At 63.5% G+C, this 18,212-nt stretch overlaps 1 protein-coding gene across 6 annotated transcripts in view; it reads left to right on the top strand.

Moving 5' to 3' along the window:
- KCNQ1 (potassium voltage-gated channel subfamily Q member 1) overlaps positions 1-18,212 on the top strand; it is a 309,854-nt gene that overhangs the window by 69,420 nt on the left and 222,222 nt on the right. For all 6 annotated transcript variants that reach the window (XM_047747252.1, XM_047747251.1, XM_047747250.1 and 3 more), the window contains exons 3-6: positions 9,189-9,315; positions 9,689-9,767; positions 10,123-10,219; positions 10,669-10,809. In XM_047747252.1, the coding sequence (XP_047603208.1) occupies positions 9,189-9,315; positions 9,689-9,767; positions 10,123-10,219; positions 10,669-10,809 (444 nt within the window). The remainder of the gene's footprint in view (positions 1-9,188; positions 9,316-9,688; positions 9,768-10,122; positions 10,220-10,668; positions 10,810-18,212) is intronic.

Here is an 18,212-nt window from a genome sequence, read left to right as displayed (position 1 = left end):
ACCTGCGGTCCCTGGGCAGGGACAGTGACCGGAGGGCAGCCTTCCTTCAGAGGCAAAGCCAGGAATCTTGTGATCTAGGGATGATGGGTCTGAGGCTGTTAGGGCCGTGGGTGGGTGGGGCCAAGTGTCTGGTCTTGGTCTTCTGCTCCCTGCCCCCCCGCTGAATACACACATTGCCGTGGGGCTTGCTCCCCTCTGCGACACATGTGACACAGGTGACACATGTCCCTGTGGACCTATGGACAGAGGAGGAGGAAGCTGGAGGTCCCCAGGAGCTGGGGGACTCCTGTGGACAAACCAGCCCAAGCTTCGGCCACAGGGACCACTGGCTTGAAACCTGTCCTTGATTCTTCATGCTCTCCCCAAGGCCATCAGGCCTCCAGCAGAATCTCCCCAGGCCAGGAGAAGGTGCCGTGTCTGCGAGGCGGGACACCCGCTGCCCACCCCCATCGGTCCCTGAGCCCAGGGGGTAAGGCTGGGTTAGGGGTGCAAGGGCAGCCCAGGGGCCTGACCCCAACCAGGGGGCCGAGGAGAGGGGTCCTTGGGGCCTCACTGCATCCACACACATGAAGGAGGCCACCAGCCTGACAACAGTCCGCTCAGGCAGTGGCTGAGGTGGGGGACAGTGCCGCAGCCCCTCACCAGGTCACGGGGCTGGACAGCAGCTGTCGCCCCCTCGCAGGGCCCAGCTGCTGGGTAGATGGGAGCGTCCGTCCCCATGGTGACAGAACAATTCTCCTGGGCTCTCCTGCTAGGCCTGCAGAACAGCCACCCCAGACAGCTGACAGGTGGGGCTGGTTCTCGGGGGAAAGTGGCCCTATGTCTTCTGAGGCACCCCAAACCTGTGACGACCTCCCACGGGTGGGGAGGCTCCCACGGTGGCTGGCCGGTCCAGGCTTTCCAGCCCCAGGCAAGGGCTTCTACCTCCTCACGGGGCCCTCTGGGGAATTTGGGGTGGCTGGCCCATTGGGGAGAGGCTACAGGGGGCCCCGAAGTACCAATGACTTTGGGCAGGTGGGCCCCAGACCTCCGTGGGTTTGGGGGTCCGCGTGGCACCCACAGGGACATAGTGTCTGACCTGGGGACACTGTGGGTCTACCTGGGTCCCTCGGCCCCTAGGCTGTGGCACTCACCCAGGTGAGGGGACACCAGGGAAGAAGCAGGCCCGGCCCCGCCCAGAGTTTGCCATACGGCCCTTCGAGTGCGGAAGGCTGCTGTGCTTGCGCTTGGCCCTGGACCGTGCTTGCAAAGTGAAGGCAGACCCTGGCCTTGGGGGGACGGCCATGGGCGGCGGAGGGGTCCCCTCGGCCGGGATGCATCCCACTGCCCTGTCGGGAGCCTGGGCGGGCCAGGGAGACACAGGTCAGGTCCGGGTGGAGGTGTTGACGGCTTGGGATGCCTCATACAGGTTTGGGGAGCGGGTCAGGAGGGGCATCTGGGCCGTGGGCAGTCTGGGGGTCCTGAGACAGGTCTAGGGAGGCCTTGGACGTGCCAGACCCTGACCAGGCGGGCTCTCCTTCTCCCCGTGCCACACCCTGTTCCCCACCTGCCCTGGAGGGGTCCCTCCTATCTTGAGCCCTTTCAACACCACCGTGTCCTGTAGGTCCTTCTGTGGCATTTCCACAGACCCAAGGGGCTCGTCTCGTTTCAGACCCCCTGCCGCAGGAGGTGGGCACCCCCAGGACCCTTGTTTTGTTGATGAGGACGCTCAGGCGTTGGAAGGGTTGAATGGCCACTGGTTCCCCCACCCTGGGGGTTCGGCAATGCTGGGTCTTGCTGTCTTGGGGGGCAGTGGGGGCATTCGGGGGCCTGCCCCACTGTCCCAGCCCAGAGCTCCCCTCAGGCATCAGGGCCCTCTTCCCTGTCCTCCCGGTGGCTGACTCGGGGCCTGGCCCGCAGGCCCTGTTAGGGCCACTTCGGGGAGCCAGGACCTCGGGCAGGAAGCAGAGGGGTCCAGGGCCAAGGTTGTGGGGCTACACATTTGGGGGTCTGTGGGGCAGGAGTGGTCCCCACGGTGGGGGTAGGGGGAGCTGACCAGGAGAGGCAGGTGGAGTAGTTCCCCAGCCCAGCATGGGCCTCCTGGCCCCTCTGGGCGGCTGCGCCATGGTGCCTGTTCCAAGGTGGGATCACTTGGGGTGAGGCTGGTGTCCCACGGGGTGGGCAGCGAGTGTGCACGGAGGGCCCCAGCTGTGCTCAGCACATGTCACTGGGAGGCCCAGGAGCCCTCAGCACGGGCACGCGGCTGGGAGCAGCTGGCCGCAGGCTGTCTGTGAACAAAGAGTGCTCTGAGCGGTCTGTAGACCTGCTTCGTGCTCTCGGGCCAGCTGGGAATGCTGAGACCAGCTCCCCCTGTGGCTTATCTGCTCCCATGTGGAGGTACAACAGCTGGGCCGGCCCCTAAGCTGTCCAGGCTCTGGGCTGGAGGGACCGCACCCTGCATCCCCTGCCCCGTAGGGGTGCCTCCTGGCCCCAGTCTGCCCCGGGTTTCCCAGGCTTGTGTGGGGAGGAGGTCACCCACGCCACTGCGCCTCTCCCAGTCTCTGCTCCCCTTTCTCTGCCCGGCGATGTCCCATTTGTCCTGGAAAGTCTGGGCATCCTTCTCCCCGAGGAGGCCTCTGGGGGGACCAGGAGCTCCTGCAAAGCCGTGCATCCCCAGGGTGCGTCCCCAAGCCGGCCAGAGCCAGGAAGGCGGCCGTCCTCTTGTCCTTGGCCCTGATTTCTGCTCTCCCTTCCCCCACCGACAACCTGCAGGGCCCTCTGGCCTGCAGTCCCCAGCACTTAACCCCTGGGGGCTGGCCGTCCACCTCTCCTGAAAATTTTTCACGTAAAGATAACGGAGTAGTAACATTACAGAACCCCAGGGACCGGCGAGACGAAGGGTCAGGGAGGTGGCCTTTACTGTTTAGCCAAAGAGAAAATATTTTCCCTGCCCGAAGCCGGGCTGTAGGCTCAGCTCATCTGAGCGGTTTAACCTTCAGGCCGTCCAGCTGCCTGTCACACGTGAGCAGCTCGTGGCCGGGACGTTCCCGGGGCGTCTACGGCCCGCAATGCCGGCAGCGCCGGGCCTCAGAGCACACGGGCTTTGGACCATCTTCCCGCCGAGGATTCGCAGGCTGATAAGGAAGGCGCGTAGATAAGGTGACCAGTGACCTTCACCCCCCTCCCGGCGCCGTGGGTCCCCGGTTACGAAACGCTTGAGTCATCGCCAACCTTTCCCCCGTGTGCGCTCGCAGGGAGACCAGATAAGCACCTGCTTTTCAGAACCTTTATCTCCCCTCCCGGGATTGGCAGATCTGCTGTCACAGCCCCGTCACCCCCAGACCCTGAGGGCAGGTGCAGGCCGGTGTGCGGGCCACGTGCACCCTCCTGTGACTTGGGGCTCTTCTCCCTCAGTCAACTTGGACCTGGTATTTGTCAGCCAAACAGCGGGGTCCGGGCCTCTCGGTGCCGAGCGGGGGGTGGGCGCACCTGGGCTGTGGCACGTCCGCACCGGCTCGGGGCCCTCGGGGAGCGCCACACACACCCGGGCCACACTGCGGTGAAACTGGGCGGGGGGAAGCGGGGAGACCCCCCTCAGTCATGGCACCACCCCAAGCTGGCCCTCTGCGCCCCCGTTCCCCTGCGGCTCCTGTGGGAGGGGCCCTGCGAGGGCCCGGGCGTCGGGCACTCCCCTCACTGGAGCAAGCGGCGGCCGTGAAGACGGGCACACGTACCCTACGGCCGCTCCAAACTGTGCCTGGGTGCCCAGCTCCGGGCACTACACACATCCGTGCTGTGCGGCCGTCCCACCGCCCGTCTCCAGGACTCTCCATCTTCCCAAACAGAAACTCTATCCCCATGAGACGCTGACCCCCCAACCCCCAGAGCCTCACCCCCACAGCCCCGGTGCCCACGGTGCTGCTTTCTTGTTTAAAACATGCAACTTGTCCTTTCCGCCTCCCTCCCCAGTCTGCGCAGCGGCGGACGCCGGCTCCGGCTCCTGTGCTCTCCCCTCGGCCGCACGTACCCTTTCTTTCTCCGCTCACCCCCGTGGACAGGTGGGCGGCGTGCAGGTGGCCGTGGTCGATGTTTCCAGTGTGAACGGGGGGCGTGCACTTGTGGAATTAGGTCTTGTTTCTTTCGGGAAACACCCAGCAGTGCAGCGGCTGGGTCGTTGGGTCTGTTCGATTCTCCGCGGACCCTCCGTCCTGTCCTCCAGAGGGGCTGCCCCCAACAGTGCGGAAGGGGTCCCCTTCCCCGCGCCCTCGCTGGCACCTGTTTCCGGTGCGTTTTTGACATGAGCCGTTCTGACTGGTGTGAGGTGGCGTTGCATCGTAATTCTAATCTGGGTTTCCCTGTTGCCGGGCCGGCCAGAGCCTCTTCTCACGCGTCTGTCCATCCCTCCTGTGTCTTCTCTAGAGAAACGTCTGCTCGGATCCTCCTGCCTGGTTTTTAATTGGGCTCTTGCCTAGGAACTGTGTGCTTAGAAGTCTAAATCATACCCACAATGCCACCGTGGACCAGCCCTTCCACCCGCCGCTAGGGAGACCCACAGGAGACCCACCAGAGAGCCCAGGATCGACCTGGACTGAGGCCCCAGGGACGACACGAGTGGGGGCTGCTCAGCCCCTCGGTGCCCTGGAGGTGCTTCCGTCTGCACCTCTGTCTCCGTTACCACCGTGGCCCCTCGCGGGCCCTGCAGCCGGGGGCACCTTGGTCTGTCTATATGACAGTATCTGGGGCAGGAGGGGTCCCTTTGTCCCCCTGGTTGGACTGTGGTCTCAACGAGATCCCGGTCACAAGCATAGCCTCTCTCCTCGTGTCTGCGGGGCAGAGCTCAGGGCCCTGCTCCGCCAACAGTCCAGCCTCCTGGCCTGCATCCTTGACCCGGGTGCACTCCCGGGGTCAGGCGGGCCCAGGCGGAGCTGGCTGGTGCCTCTGGGCTGGCTGTCTATGGAGGGGGAGCCAGGCGGCTTCCATGGGGCTGGTGGATGGGGCTTCCGGGGGGTGGGAGCGGGCTGAGCTGGACTGAGAAGGGTGTAAGGACCCAGAGAGGGGCTATGTGTGTGGGGGGGCACAGAGCACTGGGGGGGCTGGGGTCGGGGCAGCACCTGGGGTATGGGGCTGCCTTGGGGCAATGGGAGCTCTCAGGATAGGCTGGGGTGAGGCCCTGGAATGTAGGGACACTGTACGGACGAGGAGGGACAGCGGAGGCTGGAGCACAGAGTCCAGGGCAGGTAACAGCTGTTAGCAGCCTCTGCAGGGAGTCTGAGGCCCCTTTCATCCACCTTTGGGCTTGCTTAGGGCCTGGTATGTGAAGACAGATGGCCATTGGGCCTGTTCCTGTCCGAGGGGACAAAACTGAGAGGGTGGTGGGTGGGGGTGGGGGTCACCCTCCTGGGTCTGGGCCCTGAGGCTGGAAGCTGGGCTCCCTCAGCCTGGAACCAGGAAGAAGGGGCCCTTCTGCAGGCCCCATACCACACCCCCCAAGTCTCCGCAAGTGGACAGTCAATCCTGGTCATACCCCCACGCAGTCTCCAGCCTGGGGCGGCCAGGGCACCTCCCATGACATCATCCCAGGGCCCTGCTGGCCCAGAGCTGTGGGCTAGCCCGGCCAGCCCTCCCGAGCCCAGGTCAGTGGACAGGCAGCTCTGAGAGAGAACACAGGGCCAGGCTGGCCAGAAAACCTGTTCCTGGGGGTGCTTGAGCCACAGGGAGCCCCCGGAGGGCCCAGCCAGCAGTGTCTGGGTCTGAGGCTCCAGCTGAGGCCTTGACCCTGTGCGGCACCCTACCCAGAGTCCGAGGCTGCCCATGGTAGAGGTCATTTGGTCTCTGAGCAAACGTCCATCCTCGCTGTCTCATGCCTCTGGACAGTAAAGGGCTCCTTCCCGTCCTTCCCAGCGTGCCGGCCGCACAGCGTCCATGAACTGGGCCCTGCCTGGGTCTGGGCCTGGCTCGGACTCCACGAGCACCCCGTGCGGCCCGTCTGCAGCCCACCGGGCCTCGTGCTGCTTTCCAGCCTCAAACAGGATTTGAGGATTAGCATGGTTTTAAATTATTCCTACACCTCAGCCCTGCAGAGGGGAACCCACGTTCTCAGACGGCCGGCCCTAGGAGGGCAGGGGTAGCTCTGAGCGGCGGGCAGGCTCTCCCGATGTGTGAGAGCAAGACAATTTGGGAAGCGGGGGAGACACAGCCACCCTGATAGTTACTTATTTATTTAAAGGTTTTGTTGTTGTCGTTGTTATTTTTAACAAGACGTTTCTAGTGCTTTAAATCTCTTTAGGACACAATGGGGGAAGGCGCTTAAGTAATAAGCAAATATATGCAAATGAGACAAAAACCACAGAGCAACGAGCCCAGGTGGTGAGTGGGGTGTGGAACTGGGACAGAGGCACCAAGGACGGTTCCTCTGGGGACCACCTGGCAGCCAGGGGAGCCCTCCTCCGTGAGGATGCCAGCACCCGTGTCTGCACTCCCGGGACAGGGCAGGCGGCCAGAGGCTGGACTGCCCTCTCCGTTCCCCGTGAGCTCCTCACTGACCACGGGCTCAGCCCACCGCCCGGGACCTGGCAGGGCCAGGTTCTCGGGGAGCACGAGACGGAGCCTGTGCACGGGCCGCGCCCAGCCTGCTCACCGGCCTGTCTGTGCCTCGCGGTCGTTCATTCAGGAGATCTGTGTGGAGCTGGGGCTGGGCGGCAGCGCGCATGGCCCTGGTGGGCTCAGCCAGCCTCCAGCCCAGGCCGAGGTCCCCAGAGCCAAGGGCGGGGTAGCACCCAAAGCCGGCCCGAGAGGTCATGGAGCCTGCAGGTTCGCGTCCCCCTGCCTCGCTCGCAGCCCCCTGCAGGGTTCCACATTACGGACGTTACGGACGGAGAACTTCTTTGCAAAAGGGAGGAGGTCACCTTTCCTGCCTTTCCTCCCGTTATCCGCCGAGCTGACCCCCAACCCCGGCTGGCCGGCAGAAGCATCCTAGTCAATGACACTTGGGAGCCAGAGGACCCTGTCCAGCCTCCCCCTTGTGGCAGGGAGGGCAGTGATGGGCCCTGGGAGCAGGGGCCCCCTGCCAGGGACAGACACCAGGGGCAGGATAGGATGGGGCAGGGGGCCGTCCGGAGGCCAGCACCCCCGGGATGGGTCCATGCTGGGCAAGTGTCAGCATCTCTTCCATCTGTAAGGCTGAGGGATAGTCCCTTGTACGGACAGACCCCATTTTGTTTGGCTGTCAGGGTTCCTTGAGATGCCACATGAATTTAGGATAAGTTTTTCTATTTCTCTAAAACATACAAGCAAACAAAACAAGCCGTGGGGGCTTGGGGAGCAATGGTGTTGCATCTGTAGATAATTCTGGGGGCGTTGGCCTCTCTGCCTCGTGCACCTGTGTGTCTCCTTCCGTTCCTTGTTCCGGTATTTTCCCGTTTTCACCCTGCAGGTCTTTGTCCTCCTTGGTTAATCCACGACTGTTTTATTCTTTTCGACACTGCTGTAAGCGGCAGCGTTTTTGTCATTTCTTGGGAAGGAGGTTCGTTGGCGGTGGAGAGAGCACGATGATTCGTGCGGGCTGACTCTGTACCCAGCCTTGTGGAATTCTAGTAAGATCTGACAGGTGCGTGTGGGGGGATCCATGGAGTTTCCTACGCATTGGGTCATATCCCCTGTGCGCGGAGGCCGTCTTACTTCTCCTTTCCAACCTGGATGCCCTTTCTTTCCTCTCCCAGCTCCTTGCTCAGGTGGGGTCACAGAGCCTGGTGTCACACGCGCAGGCGGCGGGGGTGTCCTTGCCTCACTCCTGACCGTGGAGGGGTAGTTCCTGTCCTCAGTGGTGTGCTGGTTACTGCGGAGTTTCCGGATGTGGCGTGTGTTAGGTGCTGCTGGTCTCCTTGTCGTCCTGACTTGTTCCCTGCTCGCGGCACAAAGTGCTGTGGCGTTTTCTCATACTTTCTCCTGTCAATGGAGGTCATGCGTTTCTTTTCCTTCTTCCTGTGAACACGATGTATTCTAGCGATCGATTTTCTTATGCAGAACCATCCTTGCATTCCAGACGTGAATCCCACATGGCCGTGGCGTGGCTCTCCCCAGCACGCTCCGGAAGCAGCTCGGGCCCTGGGCTGGGCCCCCTGCTCCTCGGGGCTTCCTCTGGCTTTGCTCTCAGGGGCCTGTCAGCCTCATGGGACGGGTTAGGAAGTGCTCCCTCTTCCGTGTTTCAGAGAAATTCGAGGAAAACTGATGGGTTCTTCTCTGAACATTTGCTAGAATTTACCAGCGGAGCTTCAGGTCCCCTCCGTTGACGGATGACGGCTTCTCTTTGATGGGAGAGCGAGGTCCCTGGTCCAGTCTCCTCACTAGCTATGGACCTAGTAAGGTTTCCCAGGTCCTTCTGAGAAACCTCGGTAGGGTTGCATCTCTTGGGACCTGTCCACTTGGTCTGGGCTGTCTGGTTTCTTTTGAACTTCATTCTTATCCCGTGTCTTCGTTTGTCCACTCACCCACCCAGCAGTCTACCCAGCAGTCCCTGTGTCCATGGCCCGTCCATCGTCTGTGGCCTGGATGTGAGCCCTCGGCACTCTGGCTTCTGCTCCTCGGGTTGGCCTGACCGCAAACTGAAACGGGAAACCTCCGTAGCCGGAGCCCTGACTGTGGTCAGCACTGCCGAGGGGCACTGGTCCACAGCAGACCTGGTACCTGCCCTTCCTTGGAGGAGACGGCCAGAGATGGCCTCTGAGACCCTTCCCCTCCTCCTCCGGTGCCCCACCCCCACCCGACCACCTTGGGAGCTCTTGCATCTCGGCCCCAGGGAAGGCGGCCAAGCACCCCTGGATGGGGTGTCCTGGGTGGCATGGAGGCTCTTAAGCAAAACAGGGACCACTCCATGAGGACGGGTGTCCCCAGCACCCAAATCAAGATGTATGGCCTGAGCTCTGGGGACTCTGTGGTTCATGTGAGTGCTGGCCAGAGAATGTGGACCCCAGGACACCATGTTTCTCATGTCGCTGGGGACGTCCTTGGTGTGGACATCCCCTTGGGCCTGCTTGGGCCCTGGTCAGAAGAGCAAGCAGGTGTCTGCTGCTGGCGGACCCGGCCTCGGGCCGCCGCCCTGTCCAGGTGGGCCCCGTGGTCAGCGCCCCCCACCCCCGGCAGACGAGGGCCCGGGCCGCTGCCCTCGGGCATCTCTCATGGAGGCCCCCAGCTAACTCCCCTCTGCCCCGCAGGAGATTGTCCTGGTGGTGTTCTTTGGGACGGAGTACGTGGTCCGCCTCTGGTCAGCAGGCTGCCGCAGCAAGTACGTCGGCATCTGGGGAAGGCTGCGCTTTGCCCGGAAGCCCATCTCCATCATCGGTGAGTCCTGCCTGCCCCCAGGGAGCTTCACCCCCAGCTTCCTGGCCATGGGTTGGGCACCCTCCCCAGGAAGGGGGATCCGGCAGGGTGGGTTCCACCATGAGCGCCAGCAGACAGAGGCCCCCTGAGGCCACGGGGTGATCCTCTGAGCCCGGCTGTGTAGAAAGCAGCCTCAACCGCGGCTCGCGGGCTGGCTTGGTCGCACTCGACACGGCGTTGTGGAGGGTCTGCCACCCCAGCGGCCTGGGAGGTGGGCCTGGGTGTGCCTGAGACAGAGAGCTGGTCTCCCTGTCTGAGGGGCCATGTCCTCCTGACCGCGAGGCTCCTTCTCCTGAGCCGGTGCCTGGCTGGGTGACATGCCATCCCTCCCCAGACCTCATCGTGGTCCTGGCCTCCATGGTGGTCCTCTGCGTGGGCTCCAAAGGGCAGGTGTTTGCTACCTCGGCCATCAGGTACAGTGGGGCACAGGCTGTCCCGGCTGGGCTGTGAGAACCGCGGGCAGCGTGCTGGGGAAGGGGGGCGCAGGCTCCGACCCCACATGGACTTAGGTTTCCCGGGTTGGAGGCCCAGCAGGAGCCCTTCTAGGACTTGGGCTGGGTCCTAACCTTCTGGGGACCTCAGTCTGCTCCTCTGCCAACTGGGGTGATCCCAGGGCCTCCCCCAGGAGCAGAGGAGTTTGGAGACCCCACCCCATGTTTGAGGGGGCGGTTCTGAGCCAGGCTTTGAGGGGCGGCCCCGGGGCAGGGGCTGGGGGAAGGGGCTGAGCGGGTGAGTCGGGCGCAGGGCACAGCGACGTCTCCCCCGCAGGGGCATCCGTTTCCTCCAGATCCTGCGGATGCTGCACGTGGACCGTCAGGGTGGCACCTGGAGGCTGCTGGGCTCCGTGGTCTTCATCCACCGCCAGGTGGGCAGGCTGGGTGGGGTGCAGGGGCCTGGGTGGCGGGCGGGAGAGTGTACACAGACGAGGTAGCCACGCCCTCTCGGCCAAGGGCAAGGAGCCGGGGGCAGAGTGCGGGGCAGAGTGCGGGATGGGGAAAGGGGCTCAGAGAGCTCAGCACCGTGGACGGGAGCTGTCCTTTGAAGGCAAGGCACCATCGGAGCCTGTGCGAGCCGGCCTGTCCCTCCGGGCAATGGCCACAGCCTGACACTGGCCACGGAGGATGGGGTGGTGGCGTGTGGTCCAAAGTCAGTGCGGGCAGGGGAACTCATGGGAACTCATGGGGAACCATCAGGAGAGCCCGGAGCTTGCCCAGGGCCAGCCCCTGGCCTGCGATGTCTGTCCAGAGCGTGGTCACGGAGGCTGGGCCGCCACAAGGCCTCACCTGACGTGCCCTCTGCCCGCCCCGCCCCCAGGAGCTCATCACCACCTTGTACATCGGCTTCCTGGGCCTCATCTTCTCCTCGTACTTCGTGTATCTGGCCGAGAAGGATGCTGTGAACGATTCTGGCCAAGTGGAGTTTGGCAGCTACGCGGACGCCCTGTGGTGGGGGGTGGTAAGTGGGGACGCGTGCCCTGGGCAGCGACGGGACCAAGGGTGTTGGGGTCTGGGGCCCCATGGTAGACCCTTCACGCCCAGAGGACACTATGGGGAGGTTCTCGGTATCTGGGAACTAGCATAACAGGTGTCTGACAGGGCAACGGGATGTGTGTGGAGGCCGGGAGCTCCTGCCTGCCCCCAGGCTGGGCTCTGTGTGGCCCGACCCAGGGCGCCAGCCATCCTTCCTTCGCTCTGGCCACGTGGGGAGGGGAGGGTCAGGCACAGGGCCTGTCCAGGAGGGTCTGTGCTGGCCCCAGGAGTGTCCCTGTGCCGAAGAGCGCAATGTTAGATAGCAAATAACCCAGGATGTGACGGGTTGAATCCTCGAGGGAACGGAAGAGTGCTCCCCTTTCTGGACAGTGCACCAGGCTTGTAGGTGCGGTAGCTGGGCTCTGCCCCCCGAGACATGAGAGCTCCCCCGCAGGAGCCCCGAGGCTTCCCTGGCTGCAGAGATGGGCTCCTTGGGCACATGACGGTGGGGCCCGGCACCCCAGCTTCACTTGTAAGTGGCCGGAGCCTGGGCTAGGTGGCTCCGGGCTCGCTGGGCTGCCAGTTTGCGGGAGAAGTGGACGTAAGGTGGGCGGGTTCCCAGCAGGCCAGACTTGTGGGAACAAGGGACATTCCACCAAGGACCATGCTTGGCTGTGGACAGCCAGGCGTGGCCTCCGCCAGCCACACACATCCCGAGTCCTGGCTGCATCCTTGCCGTGTGGCCTACGGAGCGACCGCCGAGGGCATGAAGGGCGCTCGTGACCACACCCTCCACCGCAGCTCGACCTTGTTGGGAGCAGGGTCCTCGGCACTTCATGCGGGGTGGCCGGTAGCTCCCCCAGCTGCAGGGACTGCGACAGGCCCGGGAACCACGTGGGCAAGGCCGTGCTGCAGCCCGGGACGGACAGCTGCTGCGGGGAGGGACGGGGTGTGGGCCACAGGCCAGGCCCTCACGCTTCCCACTGTTCCCTCCTTCAGAGTGCCCTGGGGTGCAGCCAGCTAGTGCCCCCGCGGGCTCTAGGACAGAGCCGGAAGCAGTGCAGTGGGAAACAGCGGAGGACAGTGGGCCTCATTACAGGCTGAGCATGACTTGGTGGGGAGCCCCTTAAAGCTGGGGGTGGGGACGCCTGGGTGGCTCAGTTGGTTAAGCAGCTGCCTTCGGCTCAGGTCGTGATCCCAGCGTCCTGGGATCGAGTCCCGCATCGGGCTCCTTGCTCGTCAGGGAACCTGCTTCTCCCTCTGCCTCTGCCTGCCATTCTGTCTGCCTGTGCTCGCTCTCTCTCCCTCGCTCTCTCTGACAAATAAATAAATAAAATCTTTAAAAAAAAAAAAGCTGGGGGTGGGGTGGCAGACATCCGGGCTCGTTAGGGTTGGGGGGTGCGGGGACATGAGCTGTGGTGAGGCCTTGGGGGCAGGACAGAGTCTTAGGGGCACTGGGCAGGGGGTAACAGCCATGGCAGGCCCCAGCCAGGTCTGCCCCGTCTTTTCCCGTTCAGAAAACATGGGCCTTGCTCTCTCCTGGGGCTCGCCACCCTCTTCCTGAAAGGAGGCCCATCCCAGTTTGACTGGGGGGGTGGGAAGCCTTGCTGCGGCCCCCCAGGCCGGCCCACGCCCCGCCGTGTGTCTCATGGCTGCGAGGCCAAGCACACAGGGGGGCCCCGATGTTGGTGAGTCTGTGTCTTTTCTGGAAGCTTCCGGTGTGCCAGGCTGCTCAAGAAAGGGAAGGACATGCTGACCCAGCTCTGGGCTGGTTCCAGCCCCGGTTCCGGCCCCGGTTCTGGCATCCGTGAGCCCCCTCGGCCCAGGTGCAGCAGCCCCTAGCAAGTTAGGGCGGGAGGGCTCAGCCCCCCATGGGCAGCTTGCCGGTGGCGGGTGGAGGGGCCAAGTCCTGGTGACGGGCCCATGGGGGGACAGGCTGCCCAGAACCAGGAGGAAGTGTGTGGGTGATCGCCCGAGGCCCGGCTGATAAGTGGTGCCCAGCCGTGGCGCTGCCCTCCCTGCCTTCGCGGGCGGCTCCAGGAGCGGCAGGCGGCTGAGGCCGCTCCCCTGCCCCCAGCCCTGGGCCGCGCAGCGCCCCCGCTCCCACACCTGTGCAAACATCCGCCCGCCGGCCGGGAGAACAGCCCCTTTGTGCCCAGCTTGGCACCGGTGCCCCAGCCTCGGCCACCGCGGGCCCTGGCCTGGCCATTGTTCCCGCCAGGCCCTGCGCCTCTGGGCCGCCCCGGGCCCCCCGCCCCCCGGGCTCCGGGGCAAACGGCTCCCATTCATAGCCACGGCCGCCCCTGCAGCTGTCCGGGCAGGAGCGGCCCCCAAGGCTTGAGCTATGGGCTGTGTTCCTGGCGCGTCTCGGACAGAGCTCAAGAATTGCAAGACGGGGCTGGCCCTGGTTGCGGATTTCAAGCGAGTTTGGTGATTTGCAACTGCGCCCAGTACTCGTTCTCTGCCCCTTCCCCATGTCCTGTCTCCGTTTCCCTCTCGCAGGAGGGGGCACCGGCCCCGAGGCTCCCTGCCCGGGGCAGACAGAAGAGGGGGTGCTGCCCTGGGACACCCATGGGGGGGTGGCAAAGGCCGCATGCCAGACCATTTCTGCTCTCCACGCGGTGTCCGTCCCGGGCTTCGTTTGCGCTCCCCACGCCCCTCACCCCACAGGCCTGGGCTCGGGCAGACCAGAAGCCGGACTGGCTTCTCAGGGATGCGCAGGATAGACCCTAAAACGGGCGTCTGGGCCATCGGGAGGTGGGATAGGGCCATTGCCCGCGTGGGGAGAGCAGGGGAGCTGGTGCGCCGAGGCCCTGGAGCCTGTCCAGGCTGGGGGTGTGTGGGGGTGGCCCCAGGTGTCCTCAGCCTCTGGGCTCAGCGGTGTCTGTGGTATGGATTGATGACTGAGTTCACGAGCCGTGGCACCAGGGACAGCGGGGTATCTACCTCCCGGCGAGGCCGTCGGAGTCCCACAGTCTGAGGCATTTAAGACAAGAGTAGCGTGGTCTCTCCCAGTCTGGAGACCAGAAGTCCAAGATGGACGCGAGGGCAGGGCCGCAGTCCCTCCGGAGGCTCCGGGGAGGGTCCTTCCTGCCTCTTCCAGCTGCCGGGGCTGCAGGCCTCCCCGGGTGTGCGGCCACATCTTCTGCCCCTTGTAAGGACACTTGTCTTGGGTTTAGCGCCTGCCCGGGGAGACCAGGAGAATCTCCAGCGCGCTCTCCCCGCAGCCACCTCGACAGAGGCCCTGTTTCCAAACACGCTCCTGTTCTGAGGGTCTGCGTGGGTGTGACGTCTGGGGGGACACGTTCAGCCCAGGATGGCGGAGTCCCAGCCAGACTTCATGAGAAGCCCCCCCACAAGCCTCGGTTCTAGGTCGTCTGACGGGGGTATCCACTCAATGGCTGAGTGTCTGCTCTCGTCCCGCAGCCCGGGGGTGGCGCCCTGCCCCCCCCCGCCCCCCCAGGGGTGGCGCCCCATGCCCGGCTGCTGAGGCGTTTAAGACTTTTCTTCGCCCTTGGAACAAAATGCGTTTGTTTGTGTTAAAGTTTGAGTGGAGGGAAAAGCCGTTTTTGCAAACACGGGCTCCTCTGTTTAGCGCCCGGGGGTCTCTCAAATCCGGAGGCTGCTGGGCTCTGTTTACCCCGTGCTCTAAATTTAGTCTTTTTAGAGCGAATGTGCTGGAAGCCCGTCCCTGCGTTTCAACCGCCGTTTAGAGTCTGATTCCCGTTTCCTCTCTCCTCAACCGGCAGTTCCAGAAGGGTCCAGCCTCCAGGGCTGGACTGCCTCCTGGCCGGGTGAGGTCAGCTGGGCCTGGGGCCTGAGTAAGGGCCTGGGTGAGGACAGGACCCCCCAAGACATTCACATGGAAGCCCCGTCAGCACCACCAAGAACACAGGGCCAGTGTCAGGACCTCCTCCATAGCTGGAAAAACTGAGGCCGGTGAGCCCGGGGTTGGCAAGCCAGGACCCCACCCCAGCACTAAGACCCCACCGGTTCTGGGGCTTTCTCTGCCTGGAGCTCTCTGCAGAGCCTGCGGGTGCTGTGTGGTTGAGAACCAAAGTCTGCAGGACCCCAGCTTGTGCCTGTAGACCACCGGGTGTGGGGGAAGGACTGTGGGCTCCTTCCCCGAGAAAGGACCTTGGCGATGGGTTTTGCAGGTTGAGTAGGAGCCCACAAGGTGAGTGGGGCCTCTTGCACTTCCTGCTCACGGGCTGATTCCTGGGGGGTGTGAGGGAGTTCTTCTGTGGCTTGGAAGGCCCCATGTAGGTAGCAAACAGGGTTCGTTTCTCCTGAAGTGGGGGTTCAGCTTGTGTCTGTGAGGGCAAGAAAGTTCCACGTTCAGCCTTTTGGGAAAAGACGTGGTCAGCATGAGGGAACGCTGTGAGACAGGAATCCAGGTGACTCCGTGATCAGGAGCTCTGCCACCCACCAACTGTGTGGCCTGCACAGGTTACCTCACCTCTCCAGGCCCGTTTGTAAACTCGGTAGCAAACGAGTACCCACACCCACCAAAGCTGGAGAAGTCCCGTCAGCAAGGACATAGGAAGCCTGGGGCCCCGGGTACCCAGTGAGGAGGCGGCAAAGGCTGGCTGTGAACCATGGGGGGCCCTTGCCAGCCACAGCTCTCTAGGCCTTCCCCAAAGCCAGACACTTGGGTTGGACCCATAGCAGCCTAATTCACACTAAAGTATCTCTGGCTGCCAGGGTCTAGTCACACCCCTGAGCCCTTCTGGCTTGGAGAATCTCGCTCTGCCCCTGACCAGCTCCCCACTTCTAGCACTTTCAGCCCCTTTCAGAGCAGGTGTTTCAGCCCCTGCTGACCCCAAGGGCCTCATGTTTCTGATCCCTGTCCCGAGGACCTGGGCGAGGCCAGCCACATAGAAGGGGCTCCTGGATGCCTCAGGATGGGTGGGGGGGTAGATGAGGGGGACAGACCACAGCGTCTACTTCCAAGGATGTCAACTCAGCGGCACCGTTGAACTGGTCCTGGGGCCAGTGAGCATGGGATTAGTCCGTTCCTCAGTTTCCCCATCTGTAAAACGGTGAGGCCGCAGAGTACCTCCTCAGGCTGGCATGAGGCTCACCAGGGCCTCAGGCCCAGGAAGGCCGCAGATGAGGACTCTCCTTAGACTGTCCGGTTCTCCAGGGGAGGCTGGCTCTTGGCAGGAAAGCCTACTTCTCCACGCACAGATGTGATGGTGCGTTGCTGCTGTCCTGCCCAGCACCGGCGCAGCGACACGGCGACTGCCCTCGTCTCCTGCTCTCGGAGCTACCGCCACGGTCTGCACAAGGTGATTTTCAGGGTCCCTGGAGGACCTTCTCGGCCCTGGCAGTCAGGGAGGGCTTCCTGAATCAGTGACATCTGAGCTGAGACCTGAAGCGGAGTCACCTGGGGCCCGGAGCCCTGCTAGAGGGTAGACACATCAGCCTCTGTGCCGGGCTCCGGGCTGTGCACAGGAGAAGGGCAGAGGGGTCCTGGCCACCTCCTGTCTACAGTGTGCCGTCTGCGGGTCCTGTCCGAGCCCAGCCGGTGCGTGGGCCCATGAGCGCACGGGGCCGGTGCTGGGGCCGGAGCTCCCTGTGAGCGAGACCGTGGACTCACGGAAGGAGAGGCTTCGGTCTGTGTGGGTTTGTGTTCAGGGACTTTGTTCTGCCCAAGGAAAGGAAGTCCGTTTCTTTTGGGGTGTTTGCTGTTTTTTGACCCATCGTTTGCCTGCCTGGCCAGGCGGTTCCCCAGCCCCCATGTGCCAGCATGTGTCCCCTTCGTGGCTGTTTCCCACCAGCCAGGCCAGGGCCCCCAGGGCAGCTCCATGGTGGCCGGGGCCAAGCGTACCCTCGGGACCCCTGCCCTTTCCAGTCTCGGCCTGAGACCGTCCTGCCACCCTGACTGCCCCCTTTGTGTCCTCCAGGCCTCCTCCAGGCAAGTTGGTGGCCCGTGGTGGCATGGCTGTCTCTGGCCATGTCACGGTATGGACCAGTGGGTTGTGCCCACTCAGTCACGTACCAGTGATAAGACCTCGCGTACAGCACCTGCCCTTGTCAGCCTCAGTCTCTCCTCCATAAGCTGGTCCCTAACTCATGACACCATCCCAAGTTTGCCAAGTGGATGCACCACTGGTGTGAGTCCCTCGGTGTCTACACCAGCACTGCTGTCACACCCACATGTGGACAGATGGCCACACCGCCTCCCGATGGGCCGGCCAACCCCCCCAGGGCAGCCCCGGTTTCTGGGCTGGGCCTCCCATCTCGTTGGAGGTTGGCCTTCCAGGGGCTGCTTTAGAGAGGAGCACAAAACACTGGGGCTGGCTTCTCAGGGGATTGTTCTAGAAAGTTCCCTCAACCTCCTGCCCCTCAAAATGTGAGCAAAGACACAGAGACAAGCACACACGCCAGCGCTAGCCTCCAGAGGATGAGGATGGCTCGGTTCCCCTCCCGCCTGCCTCCACGGCCCTATCCCCGGTGTCACACGTCTGCGGGTTTGCATGTGAGCTGGTCCGCCTGGGCCGCTGCCTGGTGGCCGGCCACCAGAGGAGGGCCGCGGGGGCTGTGCTGTGTCTCCTCACGTCTTTGGGCCCAGGATGTGCAGCTCTGCACCCCGGACCACCCTGGCTGGGGGCAAGTGGCGAGCGCGGTGGCAGGAGAGGGGCCGCCCCGAGCTGCCCGAGTCTGTGATTTCAGGAAGAGCAGCAGCTCTGGGGGGGATGGGCCTCCGAGAGCCAAAGGACATCGGTAACAACGTGGGTCTGTGACCTGGTGTGAGAGCCACGTGCCCTCCGCAGGGTGGGGGACGCCTGGCTGGACACCCAGTGTCCGCTGGCCCGCCGCAGGGAGCCCTAGTACCCCAGCTGTCGTAGGGCTGGGGGGTTTGGGGTGCTGGTTGGTCTGCTCAGGGAGATGGTCTTGGGGGCCCTGCCTGTGGCCCCCCATTTGCTTCCCCGTCACTAGGTTTTCTTCTAATATTCATTATGATCACTTAAAAGGTCATATGCTTAAGTTTTCGGGACGTCCTTAAACCTAGCCCCTGAGGTGGGAGCCCCCCACCGGTGGCCCCCGCCTCACCCTGCCCAGCAGCCACTCGCACACTTACTGGTCTCAGGTGCTTTCTGCACTCTCAGCGGTCACCGTGGACCCCAGAGAGCCTCTGTCCATGTGGATTGTACCTATCCATGCTCAGCACGGAGGGAAGTACCCCTGAGCCATTTTAAGAAGTTTTCTTGTTTATTTATTAAAATGGCAGCAGACCTGTTCTATGTTTATATAAATAAAAAGACTTTACGAACATTTTTACTTTCTCGGAATGGCTAGGTGCAGCTCTAACATCGCCCTCCCCCGTTCGCAGCCCCAGACCTGCCCTCGCTCCGCACGCCTGGGTGCTCTGCACAGGCAGCT

This window comes from Lutra lutra, chromosome 10 (assembly GCF_902655055.1).
Source record: "Lutra lutra chromosome 10, mLutLut1.2, whole genome shotgun sequence".
Classification (NCBI taxonomy): domain Eukaryota; kingdom Metazoa; phylum Chordata; class Mammalia; order Carnivora; family Mustelidae; genus Lutra; species Lutra lutra.
The sequence above is the reverse complement of the archived record's forward strand: the minus strand, read 5'-3'. Positions and strand labels throughout refer to the sequence as shown.